The 21,498-nt window shown below is 40.4% G+C and overlaps 1 protein-coding gene across 5 annotated transcripts in view; it reads right to left on the bottom strand.

Moving 5' to 3' along the window:
* The window catches only part of FOCAD (focadhesin), a 137,815-nt gene that overhangs the window by 46,242 nt on the left and 70,075 nt on the right, over positions 1-21,498 (bottom strand). For all 5 annotated transcript variants that reach the window (XM_075739233.1, XM_075739232.1, XM_075739229.1 and 2 more), the window contains 6 exons: positions 16,943-17,077; positions 16,505-16,555; positions 15,743-15,826; positions 13,832-13,967; positions 6,785-6,973; positions 6,414-6,535 (listed from right to left, as the gene is read on the bottom strand). In XM_075739233.1, coding sequence (XP_075595348.1) covers positions 6,414-6,535; positions 6,785-6,973; positions 13,832-13,967; positions 15,743-15,826; positions 16,505-16,555; positions 16,943-17,077 — 717 coding nt within the window. The remainder of the gene's footprint in view (positions 1-6,413; positions 6,536-6,784; positions 6,974-13,831; positions 13,968-15,742; positions 15,827-16,504; positions 16,556-16,942; positions 17,078-21,498) is intronic.

Below are 21,498 nucleotides of genomic sequence, written 5' to 3' on the forward strand. Positions count from 1 at the left end.
TTTCAAGAAAGACAAGGAACTACTGGACAGAGTCCAGTGGAGGGCTACGAGGATGATTAGGGGACTGGAGCATCTCTTGTATGAGGAGAGGCTGAGAGAGCTGGGTCTGCTTAGCCTGGAGAAGAGAAGACTGAGAGGGGATCTTATGAACATTTATAAATATCTAAAGAGTGGATGCCTAGAGGATGGGGCCAGAGTCTTCTCAATGGTGCCCAGTGACAGAACAAGGGGCAACAGGAACAAACAGGAAGTTCTGTCTCAATATAAGGAAAAACTTCTTTACTGTGAGGGTGACCGAGCACTAGAACAGGCTGCCCAAAGATGTTGTGGAGTGTCCTTCTCTGGAGATATTCAAAACCCACCTGGATGCAATCCTGTGCAATCTGCCCTGGGTGATCCTGCTTTAGCAGGGGGGTTGGACTAGGTGATTTCCAGAGGTCCCTTCCAACTCCTTCTGCTCTAAATAAAAAAACCAAAACAAACTAAAACAACCCAATGCCCAGTCTGTTTCCAAGCAGCGATCCCACCTCCTGCGTAGCTTCCCCAGTTCTATACAGAGCCTGACACAATACAGTAGGGAATGTCCCTTTGGCCAGTCTGGGTCAGCTGTCCTGTGCTCTCCCAGCTTCCTGTCCACCTGGCGGGTCATGAGAAATTGAGAAGTCCTTGACGTAGTGTAGACAAAACAACTACCTAGCAAGAACTACAACATCAGTGTGTTATCAAGGTTATTCTCATACTAAATCCAAAACACAGCACAATACCAGCTACTAGATAGAAAATGAACTCTATCTCAGCTGAAACCAGGACATCTGGTCTCATGGTGATTTTCAAAGTTCACCATGTAATCCACACTTGTGCACCAGAGCAAAAGCAGGCCTTCAAAATACTTCAGGTGCTTATGCAGACAATCTAAAGCTTTAGGTATAGTGTTACATTTAAAGCAACTAGACAGCACAATCTAATCAGGAATATATTATTAGCACCTTGCATGTCTTATCTAAAATTTGCAGATGTGCTTGATGACCAGCAGAACTGCTGAACACCTTTTGATTAACTTTCTTCCTGGCAGTAAACATTTTGCAGATACGTGGAATGAGAGAAAGACAAGAAGGTATAGAACAGCTTCAAGTAACACTAAAGTAAAACTCATCTACGACTGAAAATGATGACATAGTGCTGACCATTATTACATAACCAGTGCTGACACCCACTATTTCAGCACAAGAAACCAGCAGTCTTCTCCTCTATCACTGGATACACAATGATAACAACTACTACATTAAGTGCTGGTTAACTAATACTAGCAAGCATAGACAATGCTGACAATAAGCAAAGTTCAGATTCTTCTGAATGCACAATTTATGTGTAAGAAGATATTGGGGGGGGGCGGGGGGAGGCACAGGGAAGGAGGCTCATGGGACTTCTGAAGCAACAGCGAGTGGCTGTGAAACACTGATCCCACTGGTCCTGGGATGTTCTTAGGAGGCAGCCAGACCAGGCTGCCAGGTAGTTTTCAAGCAAGAGCTGCAGCCTGACATCTGAAACAATGAGAAACAGCATGAGCTAGGAGCTAGTAATCTGAGTCTGTTGATTGATGCTTAAGAAGGACATGTCTCCTTAAACAGTCACACAAGCAGAGACCGTGTTGGTCAAAGCCCAAGACAGAGAATTCTGTCAAACCACAGGATATATTACTCCTGTACCTCAACACCTCTGAATACACATAGCACAAGTTATGCACGCTTCTGCAAGACTGGAAAGTAATTTCAAATGACATCAGAAGCCCATTTCCCCTCTCCAGTGCATTCCCAATAGAAGTCAAACACCATGGCAAGATCTGGATGAGTTTTCTTTCAGCACTGGTGCCTTTGTGTTGCCACACATCTTTGTATATTTATTGCTGACTCGTTTTACACTGATACATATAGAGCCAGCAGAGGGCACACAAAACAAATTTAGGGAACAGTGAAATTAACTATCACTTCCCTGGGTATCTAATTGAGATAATACTGTTTAAAGAACCTAGAAACTGCAATATCATTAATATTTATGGCCCATCTTAAACTCTGCTGTAAAGCAGGGAGATTGGGTATCTCAATAAGTTTTTCTATTAAGTGCAACAGGTTTCCACTTTGATAGCCCTGCCAACTCATAAATTCATAAATTCATAAATTCAGCTCATCACTAACAAATATATGTCTCTGAAAGCATATTTTAGACAATACTCCTATGCCAGTGAAATGTTTAGGCATGTATTTAAATGCTTTTCTCACATATCTAAACTACAGCCTCAGTGATTTCATAAATAAGGCTAGGACACATACGCATATTGATGAAATAGTGAAGCAGCATCTCTTTTCATCTCAAATTTTGCTTAGAGGCTCTTTTTAACAAACTTGCATGCAGCCCTTTGTGAGGAAAAAAAAAAAAGTCTTTCTCCAAGGCACATTAGACTGAGGAGGAAAAAAGCAAAAATCTGTCAACAAATTTACTTCCTGAAAACTGATGCCTCACTGGGGCAGAGACATTCAGTAAATACAATAGTGGAAACTAGCACAAAGTACTCCATAATCTGAATTACAACCATTGGAATACCTAGGTACAGAAGAATCACTACAGTAAATTTTGTTCAGAAAATCTAATTATCATCTCAAGGTCCTTCAGGTTCAAGGTTTGAATAAGCACTTGAATCTCTTGATTATATCAAAATCAAACCAGGAAGGCAATGTACAGAAGGAGCTTTCCACTTTAGTGCTCAGAGATGCACGTCATCACAGCACATCTAATGAATGCGCTTAAAATAGAAGCAAATAATGCTTCTTCCACGAGTATACAGAGTGCCTAACGTGATTATTATTTGTAGGGCAGTATATTAAACTTACCACTGGCACCCAAGTTTGCAATTATGCCTGTAAATATTGCTAATTATTAGAGCAAAATAACTGCTATTTCCAACACAAAGAAAGCACTTGAATATTGAGAAACATGCAAAGGCAAGACCATCCTCCTTTATTTTAAAAACACCACACCAGTTCAAACTGTCAACACTACCATTACCTGCCAAAAGCAGGCTGCCTATGTGCTTTTTGCATGTACCATGAACTGTTCCCTTCACCTCCACTAAAGAAAGAAAAGATGGGTAGCTAGCTGAAAGCCTAATAACTTTAACCCAACCACACATTTACAGATACATCAAAACATATGGTACATGATGTGAGCATATGTGACTTCATTTTCCTTCACTTTCACAGAGATAAGTGAAGCTAGTAAGAGATTAGTGCCATAAACTCCTAGGAAGAATTATTCCAAAACCTGAAACAGTCACAGGTAATTATTAGCTAATCTAGCCCAGGTGTCCATGATAAACCTTACGGACTTTGTATGGTATGATCCAGGCAGCCATACAGAAAACAAAAAAACCCCACGGTCTATGTGATTTTTGATCACTGTGAGTAAAGTAACTTACATGTCCTCTCAAAGAGAGGTTAACAAGCTCTGTTTAATAATCAATCAAACAGCACATCCCCATTTCTGGGAGAAGGATGATCATCCTCTTTCAAGTCACCAGTGACCAGGTAAAGAGCATTTCAAACGCATCACTGTTTACTGAACATATGTTCTGTCTCCCGTGAGATATCAGTTCAAATAACATTAAAAACCGTGTCTGCACGGTTTGTCTCCAGTCATTGGTATGTATTCACTAACTCCATCCAGTTCACCCCATTCAATAAAAAACCCCATGCTTTCTCAAGCAATCCATTTTAAGGTTGTGTTTCTGTAATGCAAAAGGTAGCTTGTTAGCACAAGAAAGGTCAATTTTTGATGTGCTGCTGGATGTTAGAATCACTGCTAGTACATACAAATAAATAATTTAATATTTTTTTACCAGAGATTGTATTTGGTGCTCTGGTAGGGCAACAGGTGACTTAGTAGTTTAGAATTGATGATCATACTACTGTAATTCAGCTTACACAACACTTTATTTCATGCCTTTTATTATAATATAATTCAATATGTTTTTCTCCAGAACCTCTGATGCTGAACTCAGGTCCCACTGAATGAACTAACTACCTAGAAGGCAGAGCTTTTCTTTCTGGATGCTATGCAAGCCCACACTTTGTTCGTAACTTGTTACTCTAAATCTGCTCCTCTGCCATATTTTGCAGTATCCTTCTGGACTTCCCCTGGTGCTCTCCACTGGAGCATCCAAGCAGTTAGAAAACATTCATTTATTTACTTGCACACTCCTGTGATGATGCGGGGTATTATCTCCAGTTTCTTCTTTCATTCTTTAGCAGTAAAGTGGTCAAGATGGAAAATTTCTATTAAATTTACATACATGACTAGATACTTTGAGATCTGTGTTTAAGGGTGGTTTTTGTTTTTTAGTTTTACTAGTTTGAGAGAAGAACTTACCATCTGAATTACTTCACAACCTTGTTGACACTGCCTTCATAACAAAGCACTAGGGAGGGATTTCCACACTCCACTCCAACTGGTGCAAACTGGCTTCTTGTCCTTGTACCCCTTGGCCTAACTTCTACTGGGACCCAACTGGTGTGTCTGTGGCCACAAGACATGATTATTCCTTTTTGTGGCTTTTAAGTTCAGAAGGACCAAAGTAATAAGATGTTGTATCATAGGTATAAATTTTAGGTGTGAGCATGTGGAAGTGTTTGAGAGACAGGTACTGAGCCGGAAGACTGCACTAGATAGAAGCAGCCAATTTCAGCATGGTACACATTCACATTGCTTGTCTGGAAACTTCAGGCAAACTATGATGCAGACAGGATTGCTAGAGAGGGAGCTATTTTGTTTGCTCCAAAGAGACTGAGAGAGTGAACCAGTATGAATGCAGTGTGAACAAGTAGGACCCCAAGAGCTAAACCAGGAGGGAAGCCATGTGGATGCATCACAGGATCAGAATGTAGCCCCCATGTGTTTTCCACTGCAGACACCTGTGTTCTGCATCAGCCTCTCATTTTGTAAACAGAAAACTCTTCAAACTCTGTGCACACAATGTTCCCACTCAAACTCTGTGCTATACTTATTTCATAATACAAAGTGTTCAGTGTCAGTGATTTTGTTAGCATCATAAAGGAATTTTGCAGTGGGTAGGTTCCAGGTCTGTGAGGTGAAGAGTTACAAACCAAAATCAGGACCCAGACATGCTCCCACCTGCAACCCATATCTCATTCATTCTACCTCTTCCAACTTCTGCAACAAGTACAAACAGTCTTCTGCGACTGTTAGATAAAACACTTCATTTTATTACACAGTTATGGTTCACTGTCAACACAGGACCCATCCTGTGCTCTGAAGAAAAGGCTCCTCTGGACAAAACAGCATACAATCAAATTATCTTTCATAGCACCAAACTGCCTGTACCTAGGACAGGGAAAAGAGGATTAATGGGACCATTTAAGCTTTTCTATCCTTGAAAAGTAGAACAGGAATTGGTACTGCTGTGGGATGGAAAAAAAAAATCATATATTATTTTCATTCCTGGACATACTACCTAAGACTCAATCTAAATTTTATGGAAGGTTTTAATCATCATCACCTATGCTCTCTTGCTCATATCACACTGACTTAATTCATACATTCTTTTTTTATGTCCTCTGAGTAGAAACTTCACTCTCAGATGCATGTAATTAACCTCTGCAGCAATACAAAATGATCACATTAATAGAATTATTTTATGAACTTTTAAAAAGAGATTAATACACTTCTACTTGTGTTAGTAACTGCTCTCACTGGCATAAGAATTGGGGAAAGAACACTTACTTCCCTAGCTCCTGTTTTAACTACTTATTTCACTTTGCTGCTCTCCAAAATTTCCAAGGATTAACTTTCATACCAACCATAAAAGTACCATAATTCTGTACCCTCTGAAAGATTTCATTACAAGCACTCCACCTTCTGTAATGAAGTGTAATAACTGTAATAAGTGTGGGCTTATTTCGTGCCCTTTTTCCAAACCCACACCAAAGATAAGTGCATGGTTTCAGTGCTGTAAGCGTAATAGGTCAAGGAGCTGAAACATTTGCAAGAGAGAATAACATAGCAAGTCTTAGCAAGGTGCAGATGTCATTTCCCCACAAAGTGCCATCATTGTTCAGACCTGCTATTCACCTACAACCAGTTAGACGTGACATGTCTGCTAGGCAGAAAAAGGCAAAGGTCAGCTTCTGTTTGTTCTCATTTTTCAGAAAAGGTACTTCAGCAGTCAAGACTTAAAGTATTTACATGTTCAAGTTAGTTGTCCCTTCAAGCAACTTTTATTAATTATGATACATTCACACATGCCATTGCTAGCTGCTACTAATTCCTAATTAGCATAAACGAGGTGGTAAGGCAAGGAAGGAATCATACTACTACTGAAAAGGGAAGACAAGCCAGCAACTTACCTCATGAATGAGAGCTACCAACATTTGCTGGAAATTGCGCCCCCTGCTGGCCAGGAATCGTTTAATAGGCTTGCCATCTTTGCCCATATGGACCGGAAGGTCGTAACACAACAACATGCCAGCTTAAAGAGGGAAGGAAGGGGAAAAGAAAGGTCAATACCAACACTCATGCTAATAGTGCAGAAGTCTTGCATAAGTCAGTGGAGAACCCAAAGCAAAGTTAACTTAATAAAGCCAGTACTGAAAAGCACATGTAAGCATATGCAAGTGGCATAAGACATTGTTTCTTAAACTGATTCACTCTCAGATTCATAGAAATCTTTGGGTCAAAGCATGTATACTTGCCTAACTTCAAGAAAGTGACAGTTTACCTGCAAGGCCTGGTGTCATGCCTGGTTGTTTGTTCCTCTCATACATTTTCAGCAAGAAGTTTGGAACACCTGCCATGGTCTTTCCCTGATCTGAGCGTGTGGTCCCTCCTCTCAAGGCAGAATGATACACACCACGGGGCATGTTGGTCATCTCCTGTTTCACAAGTGATCCTGCAAACTCTTGGAATGCTGGATGAAGTGCAAGAAAATGAGGAGACAGCAAAGGGAACATCAGAGCCTGATGACTAGGGGACCAAACAAACCCTGGAAAACCCAAAATGACACTTGTGCTTCAGGGAAGATACGCTTAGAAAACCTAGTGATGATACCCTCAGATGAAAGCTCAAGGTCAAAGAACTGAGAACTCTTGCAGGTCTCTCCGATACCATACCTGCTGCCACTACAACTTCAAGAGGCTCAGAGCTAAGTCACACCAGATATATGGGTTGGGAAGAAAAATAACCTTAACCTTGAGCTGTTGGATTGCATTCTTTGATTGCTACACCAGTAACACTGGCACACGCTGACAGGAGGACAATGTGAAATAAAACTGATGTTTATGAACCCTGTGAAAAATATTGCCTTTAAAAACAGGTTGTTCTTAAAAGAGATTTAAGAGAAGCACAATACAAAGAGGCTAGATGTAGAGAGTTTATGCAAATGTGATACAGAAAGACAGAAGTATTACCTTGATTTCTGTTACCACAGCAGTGCAAATTGTTCATTAAGTTCTGTGCTTTCAAGCTATGTGTTTTATAGTCTAACCAGGTTTAAATTATACAGAATGAATATAAAGTCATTATAAAACCATAAAATGGATCCTATAATGGTATGGGTTGGAAGGGACCTAATATCTAATCTAAATCTACTGTCCTTCAGCTTAAAGCCATCACCCCTTGTCCTATCACTACATGACCTTATAAAAAGTTTGTTCCCATCTTTCTTGTAGGCCCCCTTCAGGTACTGGAAGGCTGCTTTACGGTCTCCTTAGAGCCTTCTCTTCTCCAGGTTGAATAATCCCAACTCTCTCAGCCTGTCCCTATAGGAGAGGTGCTCCAGCCCTCTGATCAGCTTCGTGGCCCTCCTCTGGATTTGCTCCAACAAGTCACCCAGTACTGGGGGGCCCAGAGCTGGATGCAGTACTCCAGGTGGGGTCTCACCAAAGCAAAGGGAGAGGATCACCTCCCTCAACCTGCTGGTCATGCTGTTTTCGATAAAGCTCAGGAAACAGTTGGCTTTCGGGCCAGTAAGCATATATTGCTGGCTCATGTTGAGCTTCTCATCCACCAACACTCCCAAGACCTTCTCCTCAGGGCTGCTCTCAATCCATTCTCTGTCCATCCTCTGTCCTGTAGCTGTACTCGGGATTGCCCTGACCCACATGTAGGACCTTGCACTTGGCCGTGTTGAACTTCATGTGGTTCACATGGGCCCACCTCTCCAGCCTGTCAAGATCGCCCTGGATGGCATCCCTTCCCTCCAGCGTGTCAACGGCACCACACAGCTTGGTATTGTCGGCAAACTTGCTAAGGGTGCACTCAATCCCACTGTCCACGTCGCTGATGAATATGTTAAACAGTGCCAAGCCCAATTCTGACCCCTGAGGAACAACACTTGTCACTGTTCTCCACTGGGACATCGAGCCATTGACTGCAACTCTTTAAGTGCAACCACCCAACCAATTCCTTAAACACCGAGTGCTCCATCCATTGAATCCATGCCTCTACAGTTTAGAGACAAGGATATCATGCAGGACGGTATTAAATGCTTTGCACGAGTCCAGGTAGATGGCATCAGTTGCGCTTCCCTTATTCACCAATGCTGTAAGCCCATTGTAGAAGGCCACCAAATTGGTCAGGCACAATTTGCAGTTAGTGAAGCCATGTTGGCTGTCACCAATCACCTTATTTTCCATGTGACTGAGCACACTTTCCAGCAGGATCTTGCCATGCACAGAGGTGAGACTGACTGGTCATCTTTTTTTTCCTTTTTAAAAATGGGGGTTGTTTCCCCTTTTCCAGTCAGTGGGAACTTCACCAGACTACCACGACTTCTCAAATATGGTGGAGAGTGGCTTAGCAACTTCATCCACCAGCTCCCTCAGGACCCGCAGATGCATCTCGTCAGGTCCCATGGACTTGTGCACCTTCAGGTTCCTTAGATGGTCTTGAACCTGATCTTCTCCTATAGTGGGTGCTGCTTCATTCTCCTAGTACCCTGCCTATGCCTTCTATGACTTGGCTGGTGTGACTAGAGCACTTGTTGGTGAAGACTGAGGCAAAGAAGTCGTTGAGTACCTCAGACTTCTCCATATCCTGGGTAACTGGGTCTCCCATTTCCTTCTGGAGAAGGCTCACATTTTCCCTAATCTTCCTTTTATCACTGATGTACCTATAGAAGCTTTTCTTGTTGCCCTTGATATCCCTTGCCAGATATAATTCTCTCAGGGGTTTAGCTTTCCTAACCTGATCCCTGGCTGCTTGGACAATTTCTCTGTATTCCTCCCAGGCTACCTGCCCTTGCTTCCATTTTTTGTAGCCTTCCTTTTGAATTTGTCCATGCAGGCCTCTGGGCACTTCTGTCTGTCTTCCTCTTTTTTGGGTTGAATTACTCCTGAGCTTGGAGGAGGTGATCCTTGAATAATAACCAGCTTTCTTGTGCCCCTCTTCCCTCCCAGACTTTGTGTCATGGTGCCCTTACCAAGTAGGTCCCTAAAGAGGCCAAAGTCTGCTCCCTTGAAGTTCAGGGTAGTGAGCTTGCTCTCTGCCCTCCTTGCTACCCTGAGGATGACACCTCTCCTGCATGACACCTCTCCTTGTTGGCTCCTCTTATCACTTGGAGAAGGAAGTTATCATCAATGCATTCCAGGAACCTGGATTGCTTATGCCCTCCTGCGTTGTCCCTCCAACAGATATCAGGGTGGTTTAAGTGCCCCATGAGGACTGGGGCTTGTGAATGTGAGGTTGCTCCTATCTGTATATAGAGCGCCTCATCTGCTTGGTCTTCCTGGTCAGGTGGCCTGTATCAGATCACCACTATAGTGTCACCTGTCCCTGCCCTCCCTTTAATCCTGACCCATAAGCTCTTAGTGGGGTCATCCATCCCCAGGCACAGCTTTAGCTGGTTACTAACATAGAGGGTGACACCCCCTCCTCGTCTCCCCTGTCTGTCCTTCCTAAAGAGCCTAATACTTCCATTCCAACACTCCAGGCATGGGAGTCATCCCACCATGTCTCCCTGATGCCAGTAAGATCACAGCCCTGCAGGCATGCACACATCTAACTCCTGTTGTTTATTCCCCATGCTATGTGCACTTGCATAAAGGCATTTGAGCGCTCCATGAAGCTGACTTACTGGCTGGAGTGGCTGGAATTCCTTTGTATTGTTCATTTGTGAAGTCAATCTGAAAAAGCTTTTACAGGCACACATTAGAGAAAAGGGTTGTGTTTCTGTATGTACATGTATGTACATATATATCACTGCATGGTGTTTGTTACCACATCACATCTGACAGTCAACATTGTACCAGCACGTTGCAAACCTGATCTGTTTAGAAGTCTGTTAGTGCTTGCTGTAAGAGAGTTTTAAGGGGATTTATAACAACTGTTTCACACTACACTTGAAATTGACATACAAGTTCTCAAACCACACACAGTCCTGCTTTGACTAAAGGACAAAGGAGACAAAAGGGCACTCACTCATCGTTTCTAGGCAAGAAATACCGATGACAGCTTAGAATGAAATAGTTTTATAATGTAACTTCCTCACATCTACTATTTTCAGCAAATTCTATAATATTAAGCAATGCACTTTTCCAATTCAACTTCATAGTACAGTAGCAGTCTAATCTGCTAATATCTGCTACTAAAATCTGATAGGTTTTTGTAGCATGGCAAGAAGGGTACCTGCATCTGTAAAATTTTTTTTCTGCACCTGTAATGCCAAGATTATTCAAACAAAACCCTAAGAAAGTAGTTAGGAATTTTCACTTCAGTGATTCAGACAGAAACTATAAAATCTTTGTCCTCAGCAATTCTCAACATTATATACTCTTCAACAAAACTAAATCTACCTACCTGCTCTAGACTTTTACAAGAGCTTTATTGTTTAACAGGGCTACAGCAACAGAGAAGAAATTCTCTGAAAGAGGACAGCTCGTTCTTTGGTGGTAACCATCATTATTGACAAGACACCCTAGCATAGGTAATACTGCTGTCATATTGCTGCACTTGCTGGTTATGTCAAAGGACTTAATACTTACAAGCCACTCAAAAGCAATTCTTCAGGCAAGAGATACCACCTAAGGACCTAGACTGCCAGACATAACTCGAAAATCTGGATAAATTTAATGAGACACCTAGATGTGCAGCAAATGTTAGAGTATCATAATTTAAAGCTTGCGATCAGTCTGAAAGAAAAAAAAAAGAGGTAACTAACATTACAGGAACAAAATTGTTATCATATTCCTGCAGAGATATAAATAATACAAACAGAATCAATAACAATAACAATAATAATAATGCTGTTGTCTGAAGTTTACAGTTTGTTATACGGGCTTATTTTTATTCTCTGACTACCAGGTTTCAGACAAGTCTCAGACATACAGAATGAAAAACTATTAAAATAAAAAATAACGAGGCTGTCATACCCTTTTTGATATCCTGTGGACTCTAATGCTCTTGTAATGGCAGGATTCCAGCAGATGATATGGCACAGATTCAGCTCCAATACAATAGAGAACTTGTGGTTCTTGGCTTATCTCGGACATTGTTTCACGAATGTAGTTTCATCCCCTTTCAGTGGAGCAATTAACTCACAACAACTACCCTTGCTGGTTACTAAAGCTTTTAGAATCATAGAATCATTTAGGCTGCAAAAGACCTTTAAGATCATCTGACCAGAAACCTCGCACTGCCAAGTCCACCATTAAACCGTGCCCCTAAGCACCACATCTACATGTCCTTTAAATCCCTCCAGGGATGGTCACTCAACTACTTCCCTGGGCAGCCTGTACCAGTGATTGACAACCCTTTCGGTGAATAAATTTTTCCTAATATCCAATCTAAACCTCCCCTAGCACAACTTGAGGGTGTTTCTTCTCATCCTATCACTTGTTACTTGGGACAAGAGACTAATACCGACCTGGCTACAACCTCCTGTCAGGTAGTTGTAGAGAGCGAGAAGGTCTCCCTTCAGTCTCCTTTTCTCCAGGCTAAACAACCCCAGTTCCCTCGGCCACTCCTCATAGGTCTTGTGCTCTAGACCCTTCACCAGCTTCGCTGACCTTCTTTGGACACGCTCCAGCACCTCAATGTCTGCCTTGTACTGAGGGGCCCAAAACTGAACCCAGTAGTCAAGGTATGGCCTCACCAGTGCCGAGTACAGGGGCATGATCACATCCCTAGTCCTGCTGGCCACGCCATTTCTGATACAAGCCAGGATGCTGTTGGCCTTCGTGGCCACCTGGGCACACTGCTGGCTCACGTTCAGCTGGCTGTCAACCAACACCCCCAGGTCCTTTTCCACCAGGCAGCTTTCCAGCCACTCTTCCCCAAGCCTGTAGTGTTGCGTGGGGTTGTTGTGACCCAAGTGCAGGACCTGGCACTTGGCCTTGTTAAACCTCACTGGTTTATCGATGGGCCTTGGCCCATCAATCCAGCCTGTCCAGATCCCTGAGTAGAGCCTTCCTGCCCTCAAGGAGATCAACACTCCCACCCAACTTGGTGTTGTCTGAGAACTTACTGAGGGCGCACTCGATCCCCTTGTCTGGATCATTGATAAAGATATTAAAAAAGACTGGCCCCAAAACTGAGCCCCGGGCAACACTGCTTGTGACTGGCCACCAATTGGATGTAATTCCAACTCAGCTGTTCTGTATTCTGTATTAGCTAACAGTGTTAAAAGATGAAGACTCCTCTGGGGGAAAATCTATTCAGTGAATGTTTGGGTTGGAAAAGTTATTTGCATGTGTTTCTGTATCAGTCTGTGGTCATTGCATCTTTTTATTCAACCTGTTCTGTCTGAAGTGCATTTTATTTTCTCATCTTCCTGATAAATTGCTTATCTGAGCATCTATTACGCAGCTCGAGTTTTCTGCTCAGATACATCACTCTCTCTCGTTGAAGTCTGTTATGTCAGTCTTCCCCACAAAGGTTCCAGAACCTGATAATTAGTGCATATAGACTCTTTCTCTAGGGGAGGTTGCACATACTCCAGACTCCAATGTATAGAGTATTTAATGAATGGATCTTTCTAGGAGCCTCCACTGGGGGAAAATACTACAAAATACTACTACTGTCTCAGGGAAATCTTTACAGATTGCAATCACACATCATGATCCCAGGCATTCTATAAACAGTGAAATAACAATGCCTGTGTCCAGGCACTAACGTCACAATCTTGTAACTGGAAGTACAGGATAGCATTAATGAGAGTAATCAAGTGAACATTAAAAATCCCAAACAGACCATCTGTTGAAGCATACTTCAGTATCAGTATGCATCACTAAAACTGAGCATTAAGCACAGCACTAATATCTTGATTGACTGATTAGATTTTGTATACAGCATTTTTTAAATACTATTACTACTCTCTTTTATAAAACACTATGATTTTGAGTTTCAGGGTTTTTTTCATTCTGTGTTGGGCAAAAATACAGAGCTGCCTTTAAAACTGCTTAGTCCTCCCCACTGAAGACGCACTGTGATAAAACAATGGGCACCTGAAGTAAATAATAAGCAACTATAGGAGAAAGAAGGATTTTTAAAATATGTTATAAGCATTTTTTCCACCATCAGCACCTCTGACCTGCTGTCTTCCTAAAAATGGGTTGAGGGTTTTGTTTTCCTCTGAACTTTTACTTCACAGCTTTTCCTGTAACAGGTAAGATATTTTCCCAAGGGAAGAAAAGGGTAATAAAATAAAAAAAAAAAAAAAAAAAAAAGGCTGCACTTTATTATAATGGAGTGTCACATTAAAGTCACATGTCTGTACAGTCACTGTGATTATAAATGTGCAAAGCAATCTCAGACACTGAATATATTATACCTCCTAAAACAGAAGCTGGCGTTAGAGTCAACAGCTTGATATATGAAGAACCCGGAACAACAAGATCCAGCTCCTTCTCCTCTTCTTCATTTTCTTTCATGTCTGCCTCCTCCAGTGGGTCAATCTCTGGTCGTGCCTGAAAGATTTAAAAAAAAAAAAAAAAAGGAAATGTCAACACAAAAATTCCAAATCCTCATTACCTTTCATGATTCCAAGTGTCAAAAACCCCAACTAAACAGGAAAAGTTCTCCATTTCATTAATTTCACTCCATTTCATTAATTTGAAGCTGAAAGAATAACAGCTTTTCTTCTACCCGAATGAAAAGCAAGACTGGTTAATAAAAAATCACGTGGGTATGTAAATTCATATCTGTAATAGTAAAATTCATCTTGACACTTATGGACTGAACTATTATCACTAAAACTTCATTTTCATGTGATTCTACTTCAATCACAGAGTAAAACAATGTTTTATATTGGCACTTTAATATATAGAGAGCATTTGTGTGTCCAAAGAGCAATGAAGCTGGTGAAGGGTCTAGAGCACAAGACCTATGAGGAGTGGCCGAGGGAACTGGGGTTGTTTAGCCTGGAGAAAAGGAGACTGAAGGGAGACCTTCTCGCTCTCTACAACTACCTGACAGGAGGTTGTAGCCAGGTCGGTATTAGTCTCTTGTCCCAAGTAACAAGTGATAGGATGAGAAGAAACACCCTCAAGTTGTGCTAGGGGAGGTTTAGATTGGATATTAGGAAAAATTTATTCACCGAAAGGGTTGTCAATCACTGGTACAGGCTGCCCAGGGAAGTAGTTGAGTGACCATCCCTGGAGGGATTTAAAGGACATGTAGATGTGGTGCTTAGGGGCACGGTTTAATGGTGGACTTGGCAGTGCGAGGTTTCTGGTCAGATGATCTTAAAGGTCTTTTGCAGCCTAAATGATTCTATGATTCCTGCTAGAAGTTATTTTTCCATCCTCATTTTCAGAATCTGAAAAACTGCAACATATTTGCAACACTTTCAATGAAAACGTATTTACTAATTTTCTAACGGCTGTAAAGTAACAGCATCAGTAATACAGAGCTACATACTACCGTGCAAGAGACTTAGTATTGCAGCAATGTTTAGAGAATTCCCTTATTCTATCTTATGCTCTTCTATGCAAAACACATTTTTCGTTTGTAAGTTTCCTGCTTCTCATCGATTTATATAAATCAAGTATGGTTTTTTTATTTTAAAGATACTTATTCTGACCTTTTCACAATAGCCAGTTACAACACGTAAATTGTAATAATGCAGGAAATAAAAACTTACAGCAGTATTTACTATGCCATAAAGTACCAATGGACTACTGATTATTGTCTAGTCTGTCTTACAAAGTTAATGTAAAAAAAATAAAAAAATCACATATGACCTTGTATTTTCATAAAGTTCAGAACAGAAACACAGGAAAAGTTTTCAGCTTAATTTCAAAAAAAGCACCTACTTTTCAAACTGACTTGTCAATTTCAGGGAAAAAAACACTAAGCATGAGTGTGACTGCAATGTATGAAGCACTAATCACAAGAGCTGCTTAGTGTCAAGACTCAACTGTAAGCATTAACAAAAGAGTATAAAATGCAAGTCAGGAGTGCAAAAAATAACCAGCTGATTTAACTAATGAAAGAAGAAAAACCACCTTTTGACTGCTTAGATCTTACACAGCCTCCATGTGTGCCTTTCCCCTCCCATCAGTCTTATTTATGCTAACAATACATATCATCCCATTTCAGCAGCAGCTTATATTCCTTCTAAGAGGCTCTGATGGTTGTCTGGTAGAGATGGCACAAGGTCTTACTTCCCTTCCAGGAAGATACAACCCATGTCAGGTGGAAGTGTCAGATATCCTTACTGTTAAGTGTACAACATTGCTACCTGTTCAGGAAGATGAAGAATTGTATGTTCTTCAGAGCCAAATGATGACAGTGATGTATAGGCTGAAATGGCTACAATGGCATCCTAGAAAATTGACAGGAAGAAAAAGAAAAATCATAAGCACAGCACATGGTACTGCTACCTACTGGAAACTCCATATGCAAAGAGCCTATCTACTAACCACTGAATGCTGAAAAAGACTTAAAAATAACAATGTTTTCCTAAGGTGCACTCTTAATTGCTTACTTTATATATACAAATGCAAACTACCAAGACCAATTGTGTAGGCTTGATAGTACACATTCTGATTGCTACACTCCATTATTACTGTGAGGGTAGTTTATGTAGAAATATCTGAGTTATATTTAAACTAAAATACTTTGATTCCACCAGACCCATGGTGGTGATTGTCCAACATTCCCACTGTGTTACAATACCCCACCAAAGAACTGAGTTGTCACAGCTGCAGCTTTGTCAAGAATGCTTCACCACGTCAAGGCTAAAGTCTACCAGAGGAGTCAAACTACATTGTGTCACAATGTCACAATTCTCCTTGGGAAGGAGGCAGACCTTAGGACCATCACTTACTTTTCATGTGCATTACATTGCTTCAAAAACAGTGTTAAATGGTCAATGACAAGAATAAAACTCTATTAGAAAATGAGATTGCTGACACTGATAACCTTTTCTCGACAAAAAGGTATAAAACTTAATACCCAGTTGCTGACAACAGGAATGAACATTTTCAGTTGTGTCACCTACCTTGTTTTGTGTGTTGTTCCAAAGGAAGCTGAGAGCTTGAGCTTTGAATTTCTATAAAAGCAAACAAAACATGCATTCAGATTTTCTTTAACCAGATAAGCAGTTGAAATAAAGGCAGCTACCTGAAACAAACTGCTGCCACATCAACATGCACTAAACTAGGAAAGTGGAAAGGGCGCGGGTCTGTACTGTAGATGCATTCACATGTCCTCATATTATGGGTGAGTGAAATCAACTTTGGACTGGAATTTCTCACCTATCTCCTAGGATGCACTAAGGCAAGCTAAAATTGTGAAATTATAGAAATGTGCATTATGATTAAGTTGAATTAGACAATGGGTGCAATTTAAAGATATTAAAAAACAAGCAGGCACATTTAAAACTCAGATACAAAGACACACTAAAAGAAGATACTCACCTTAGTCCATGAGTACATACCTCATATTCGTTTGTATTCACTGTTAACGAGGGAACCAGGGCAAACAATTCATTCAGTGTTTTTAAAATGAGGGGTCTTGTATCACAGCTCAGCTTGGGTGACAGAGCCTTCCATGTAGAACGGATGCAAACAACCTGGGGGGAAAGTGAGAGGCACCATTACTAACAGCAATCGCAACTTGGCTTAAACGACATTTGTTTCCAGCACTTGCATTCTTTCTTCCTACTTGGGAACAGGAATTAATTAATGTAGGGTTCACAAAAAGAAAAAAAAAAAAAAAAGCAAAAAGCAAGCATGTTAAAAATTCACTTAACAGTCCCACAATATATTAACTGACATCATACAGCGATACTGGACAACACTTCACCAAACAAAGCAGCTACCAGAAGGAATAAATAGGACAGTATAACAATACACGTAAAGCTCTAGATATATCTTCACATATCGCTACTGCTCTACTTCACTTGTTCAAAGTAACTTAAAAGCAAGCTGTCTTTGGGAGCTGAATGGGATGAAAGCACAGGAAGCTACAGAGGAAGCTGTGTTCCCTGGGAGCCCTCCAAAACAAAATGCCCTTAATCTTTAAACACAACCAAATCCAAACAAATTTGGGAACAGAAAATAATGTAAAACTGCACAAATACAGAAATCACTGGGAAAATGTCAGACTGAAATAAACCCTAATACCATGGCTTCATTAGCCCTATGCTAAGCAGGTGAGTTCTTACAATTTACAGTGAGAGAAATCACTTCAATGAACCAGAAACATAAAAAAATAATTCTGTTGGGAAACCACAGATGATAGTAACATCATGCTTCCAACTGTTAATTTACAAAAACTGTGAAACTGGTTTTAAAATCATAGATTTTATTTGTATTCTCTTAATAATGAGTTTGGAGTCTTGTCATTTGCTTTCCAAGTCCTTAGAACACAGTAACTTCATCCTTTTAAATCTCCCTTTGCAGTTATGCTAGAAACCAGAAAGTTACTGTGCATTAAATAGAAGTTGAAATCACTTTAGACATACTTCTGCAATCCCAGCTATTAGGTCCTCAAGAAAAAAAAAACCCCAACACAAACCAAATCAACCAAACAAAAAACCCCCCACCCCCCCTCCGACAAAAAAACCCAACTACAACAAAATATTGGCAATAGCAGGTAAAAACAGGAGTATCTATCTGCAGGCTTCCATACTACAAAGAATCCAGTATCAACTAGAAAAATCATGCTTTTTCTGTTTGTTTTGGTTTGGTTTTGTGTGTTCTTTTGTTGGAGTTGGGGTTTTTTGGTTGGGGTTTTTTTCCTCAACTAAGGAGGCCAATATTTGGTTACAGGACAAACATACCATGAAAAGCAAAGTAACTTGTTATTACAGATAATAAAATCAAACACGCAGAGCACCTTGTAGGGTATGGTTCTAAAGTTGGTATTTTTTCACAGATTAGAAATCACTGGGAAAAAACACCAACAAAAAGTTAACATTCTGCATAGAAAGAAGTCTAACTTGCTCTTTAATACCTCTAGAGGGTAGGGAAAACAAAATAATTAAGTTTCAAAATTTAATAGTACTAGACAGATGTACCCTGGTGGTTAGGTGGCAAAAAGACTGTCAGAAGGGAATTCTCATGCCAATCCAATATACACTGGGAAGTGTTACAGTATCAGTCAGCTCAACAGATCTGAGGTGTTTTTCTTATTATATAGACCAGTAGTCAAAGTCCATATGACACTATCAGGTGTTAAGGGGAAAAAGAAAGAGAAAAAAAACCAAAACCCAAGTTCTATACTTGTTTCTCAGCTGAATGGTTTCCTGAGCACCAAACAGTAAACCCTTTACCCACTCACATTTAGTATTTGATAAGCAACAGCAAATCTCTTGGCTTTTTTGCCCTACCCAACTTTGACTTCTGGGGTTCACACACATTACACTGAATAAAAACAAGAACCAAGTACATTATAAAACATATTTACAGCAACCTCTGTGTTATAGTGTTGTTTCAGAGAAAACATGAAAATATTGGTGCTATTTATCAAGGCAGGAGCTAGTTCAGTCTCATGGCAGCTGTCTGGAATAGGATTTTAGAGATGCGCTTCACTTTTCAGATCTCAATTCAAAAAGGCATTCCACTTTTAGCCTAGCTTTAAATATACGAACACTCCCACTGAATACAAGATCACTTTTTGTGTGTAAGTTCACGATTATTCTTAAGCACTTTAACAAACTATCCTTAATTCAAAGTCATGACTCTCTGAAATTGTTCAGCAACTTGTCATCAAGTCACTTGAGATATTGTGCCTGGAAATTCAGTGTCACACATAATTAGTAAAGAATTTTACAGTATATAGAGAAAAGAGCAATCTTTTGGGTCATATGAAAGGATGAGGAAGCAGACATTGGAGTATTATTTCAATGAAGCTTTGGAAGAAAGTGAAGGCTTTGATTTCTCCTGGCTGTAAAAAGGAATACTCACAGGAGAGCGTAGAGAATAATTGTTACAAAAGCATTCACTTCTTCAGACAGAAGGTCCTCCTGAAGCAAAGGGATTACTGCTGTGGAGCAGTACCAGAGGTGAAACGTGAGCTTTTATTTTTCACTTTTTTCTAGTGTTGCAAGTCAGCACAGCACAGCATGAGTATGATAAGTACAGAGGGATTTTTGGATGGCTGGAAGCAATAATGTCCAAATGGAAAAACTGGCACTGTTCCACTCAACCCAGAAGTTCCTGATATTCAGCTTTATCTCCAAGAAAATGTGATTCACCCCTCAGAGGACAACAACTGCTTTGTTCAGAGCAGTCACACCAAAAAAGGTCTCTCCATAAATTTCAATACTTTCGCTTATGGACGGTAAAAAAGTCCTTTCTGTCTACTGCTTGCTGTTCACTACAGTATTTTATGAAGAGTAACAGTAGCATACAGGAAGATTTCAAGTGTAGCTGTGGTGTCCTCTATAGGTCCTTCTTTAAGTCTGAAAGTGATTTGCATAATTTTATACACACTGGAAATTCTTCACACTGTTTCTCAAATTAATCCAGAACCTTTTAGAACTCTATAATAACTTCACCAGCCAAAGCAAACAGCCTTTCTTATCTTCCAAACTGATGAAAAATGTTCCAGAAATAAGCATCACTCTGGTCCTTTTGGAAAGAGAGGGGAATCCAATCAAACACTCTTCCTCAATTTCAAATTCATTCACAGCTAATACTCTCCATTATCCTCATTTCGTTTCTCCTTCAGTAGGAGAGGAACAACTTACAATGCAAAATCAGCTCATACTACCAGTTTAACTTCACAATTACTTCACTATTAACTTACTGATTCCTCTTTGCCATAAAAGCTAAAGTAACAGGCAGCTACTAGATTGATGATGCAAAAGATCTGTTCATCATGCAAGTCATCTTTTTCGTATGCTCATATGTTTGCATTCAGCTTCTAGAGCTTGGATTGAACCCTAAGATCTCCAGTGAAAAGACCAGCTTTTGTTCTGCAGGTAGGGCAAAATGATTTCAAAAGCTGATTTCACCAGCTGCTGCAGAGATTCTTTCCTGAGAAAAACAGGGATACTGCATGTGCCTGTTCCCTACCAACTCCTATTGGTCTAAAGCTAATCAATCTCTTTTTTTCTTTTTTAACCCTTCAACTATGCTCTTTATTAGGTATATCAAAGCAATGTCAAGATTTACCTCTAGGACTACGGCACATTTCAGATGAAAAAGGAGATGTCTAACTATCAATAAGCCTGTGTTTCAGACCATCCACATGCTCAGGAGGACATCGCTGTATCAGGTCACATTAAGAATATTTGGGGTTAGGTGTTTAAAATATTTCTAAGGATTAGAAATCATGATGCTGCCATCAGTGATGTCTTCTGTATTCATCCTACCTTCTATAAAGCTGAAAGACTGTTAGCCCATAATGACTACCTACCTATTCACCACAACTTAATTGACTTTGTACAGTGAAGAAAATAATGACTACAAGTTTACACTATTACTCTAACTACAGCACAGCAGTGAGCCCTAATTGGTCCTACTTAGCCCCTCCTGGACAAAAATAAGCCCCACCTGGCTTATTTTCACCTTTAAAGATCTGCATGACAGCTCAACATGCAGTCAGTACAATGTTTTGCATTTCTAGGCACTGAAAAGCATCAATGGTACAGTTCTAGCTGAAGAATTATACAAAAATCACAAGAAGCAGCAGTCAAGTTCCACAGGAAAACTTGACTAGATAGTATTATTGGTACTAAAACTTTCCCCTTTTTCCTTGTGAGATTTTTCTAGTTGCCCACACTCTCTCCCAGTAAGGAGCAATGTATTCTAATAAAAACAAAAAAATTTCCCTGCAGCATTTGGTCAAACCTCACATTGCTCCCTGTGGAGAATTTAACTTTTCAGATTTTGCCAGATTATAAAATAATTCTGTCTGGAAGTTACCAGTTGCTACCATTTGTCTTTCAGTCTCAGGCTCCACTGCAACAAAACAAGTGCAAAACAGGAACAGCCACAAAGAAAAAACAAGAAAACTAACAAACACCAACACCCCCACCCTGAA

Source organism: Balearica regulorum, chromosome Z (genome assembly GCF_011004875.1).
Source record: "Balearica regulorum gibbericeps isolate bBalReg1 chromosome Z, bBalReg1.pri, whole genome shotgun sequence".
NCBI classification, from domain to species: Eukaryota; Metazoa; Chordata; class Aves; order Gruiformes; family Gruidae; genus Balearica; species Balearica regulorum.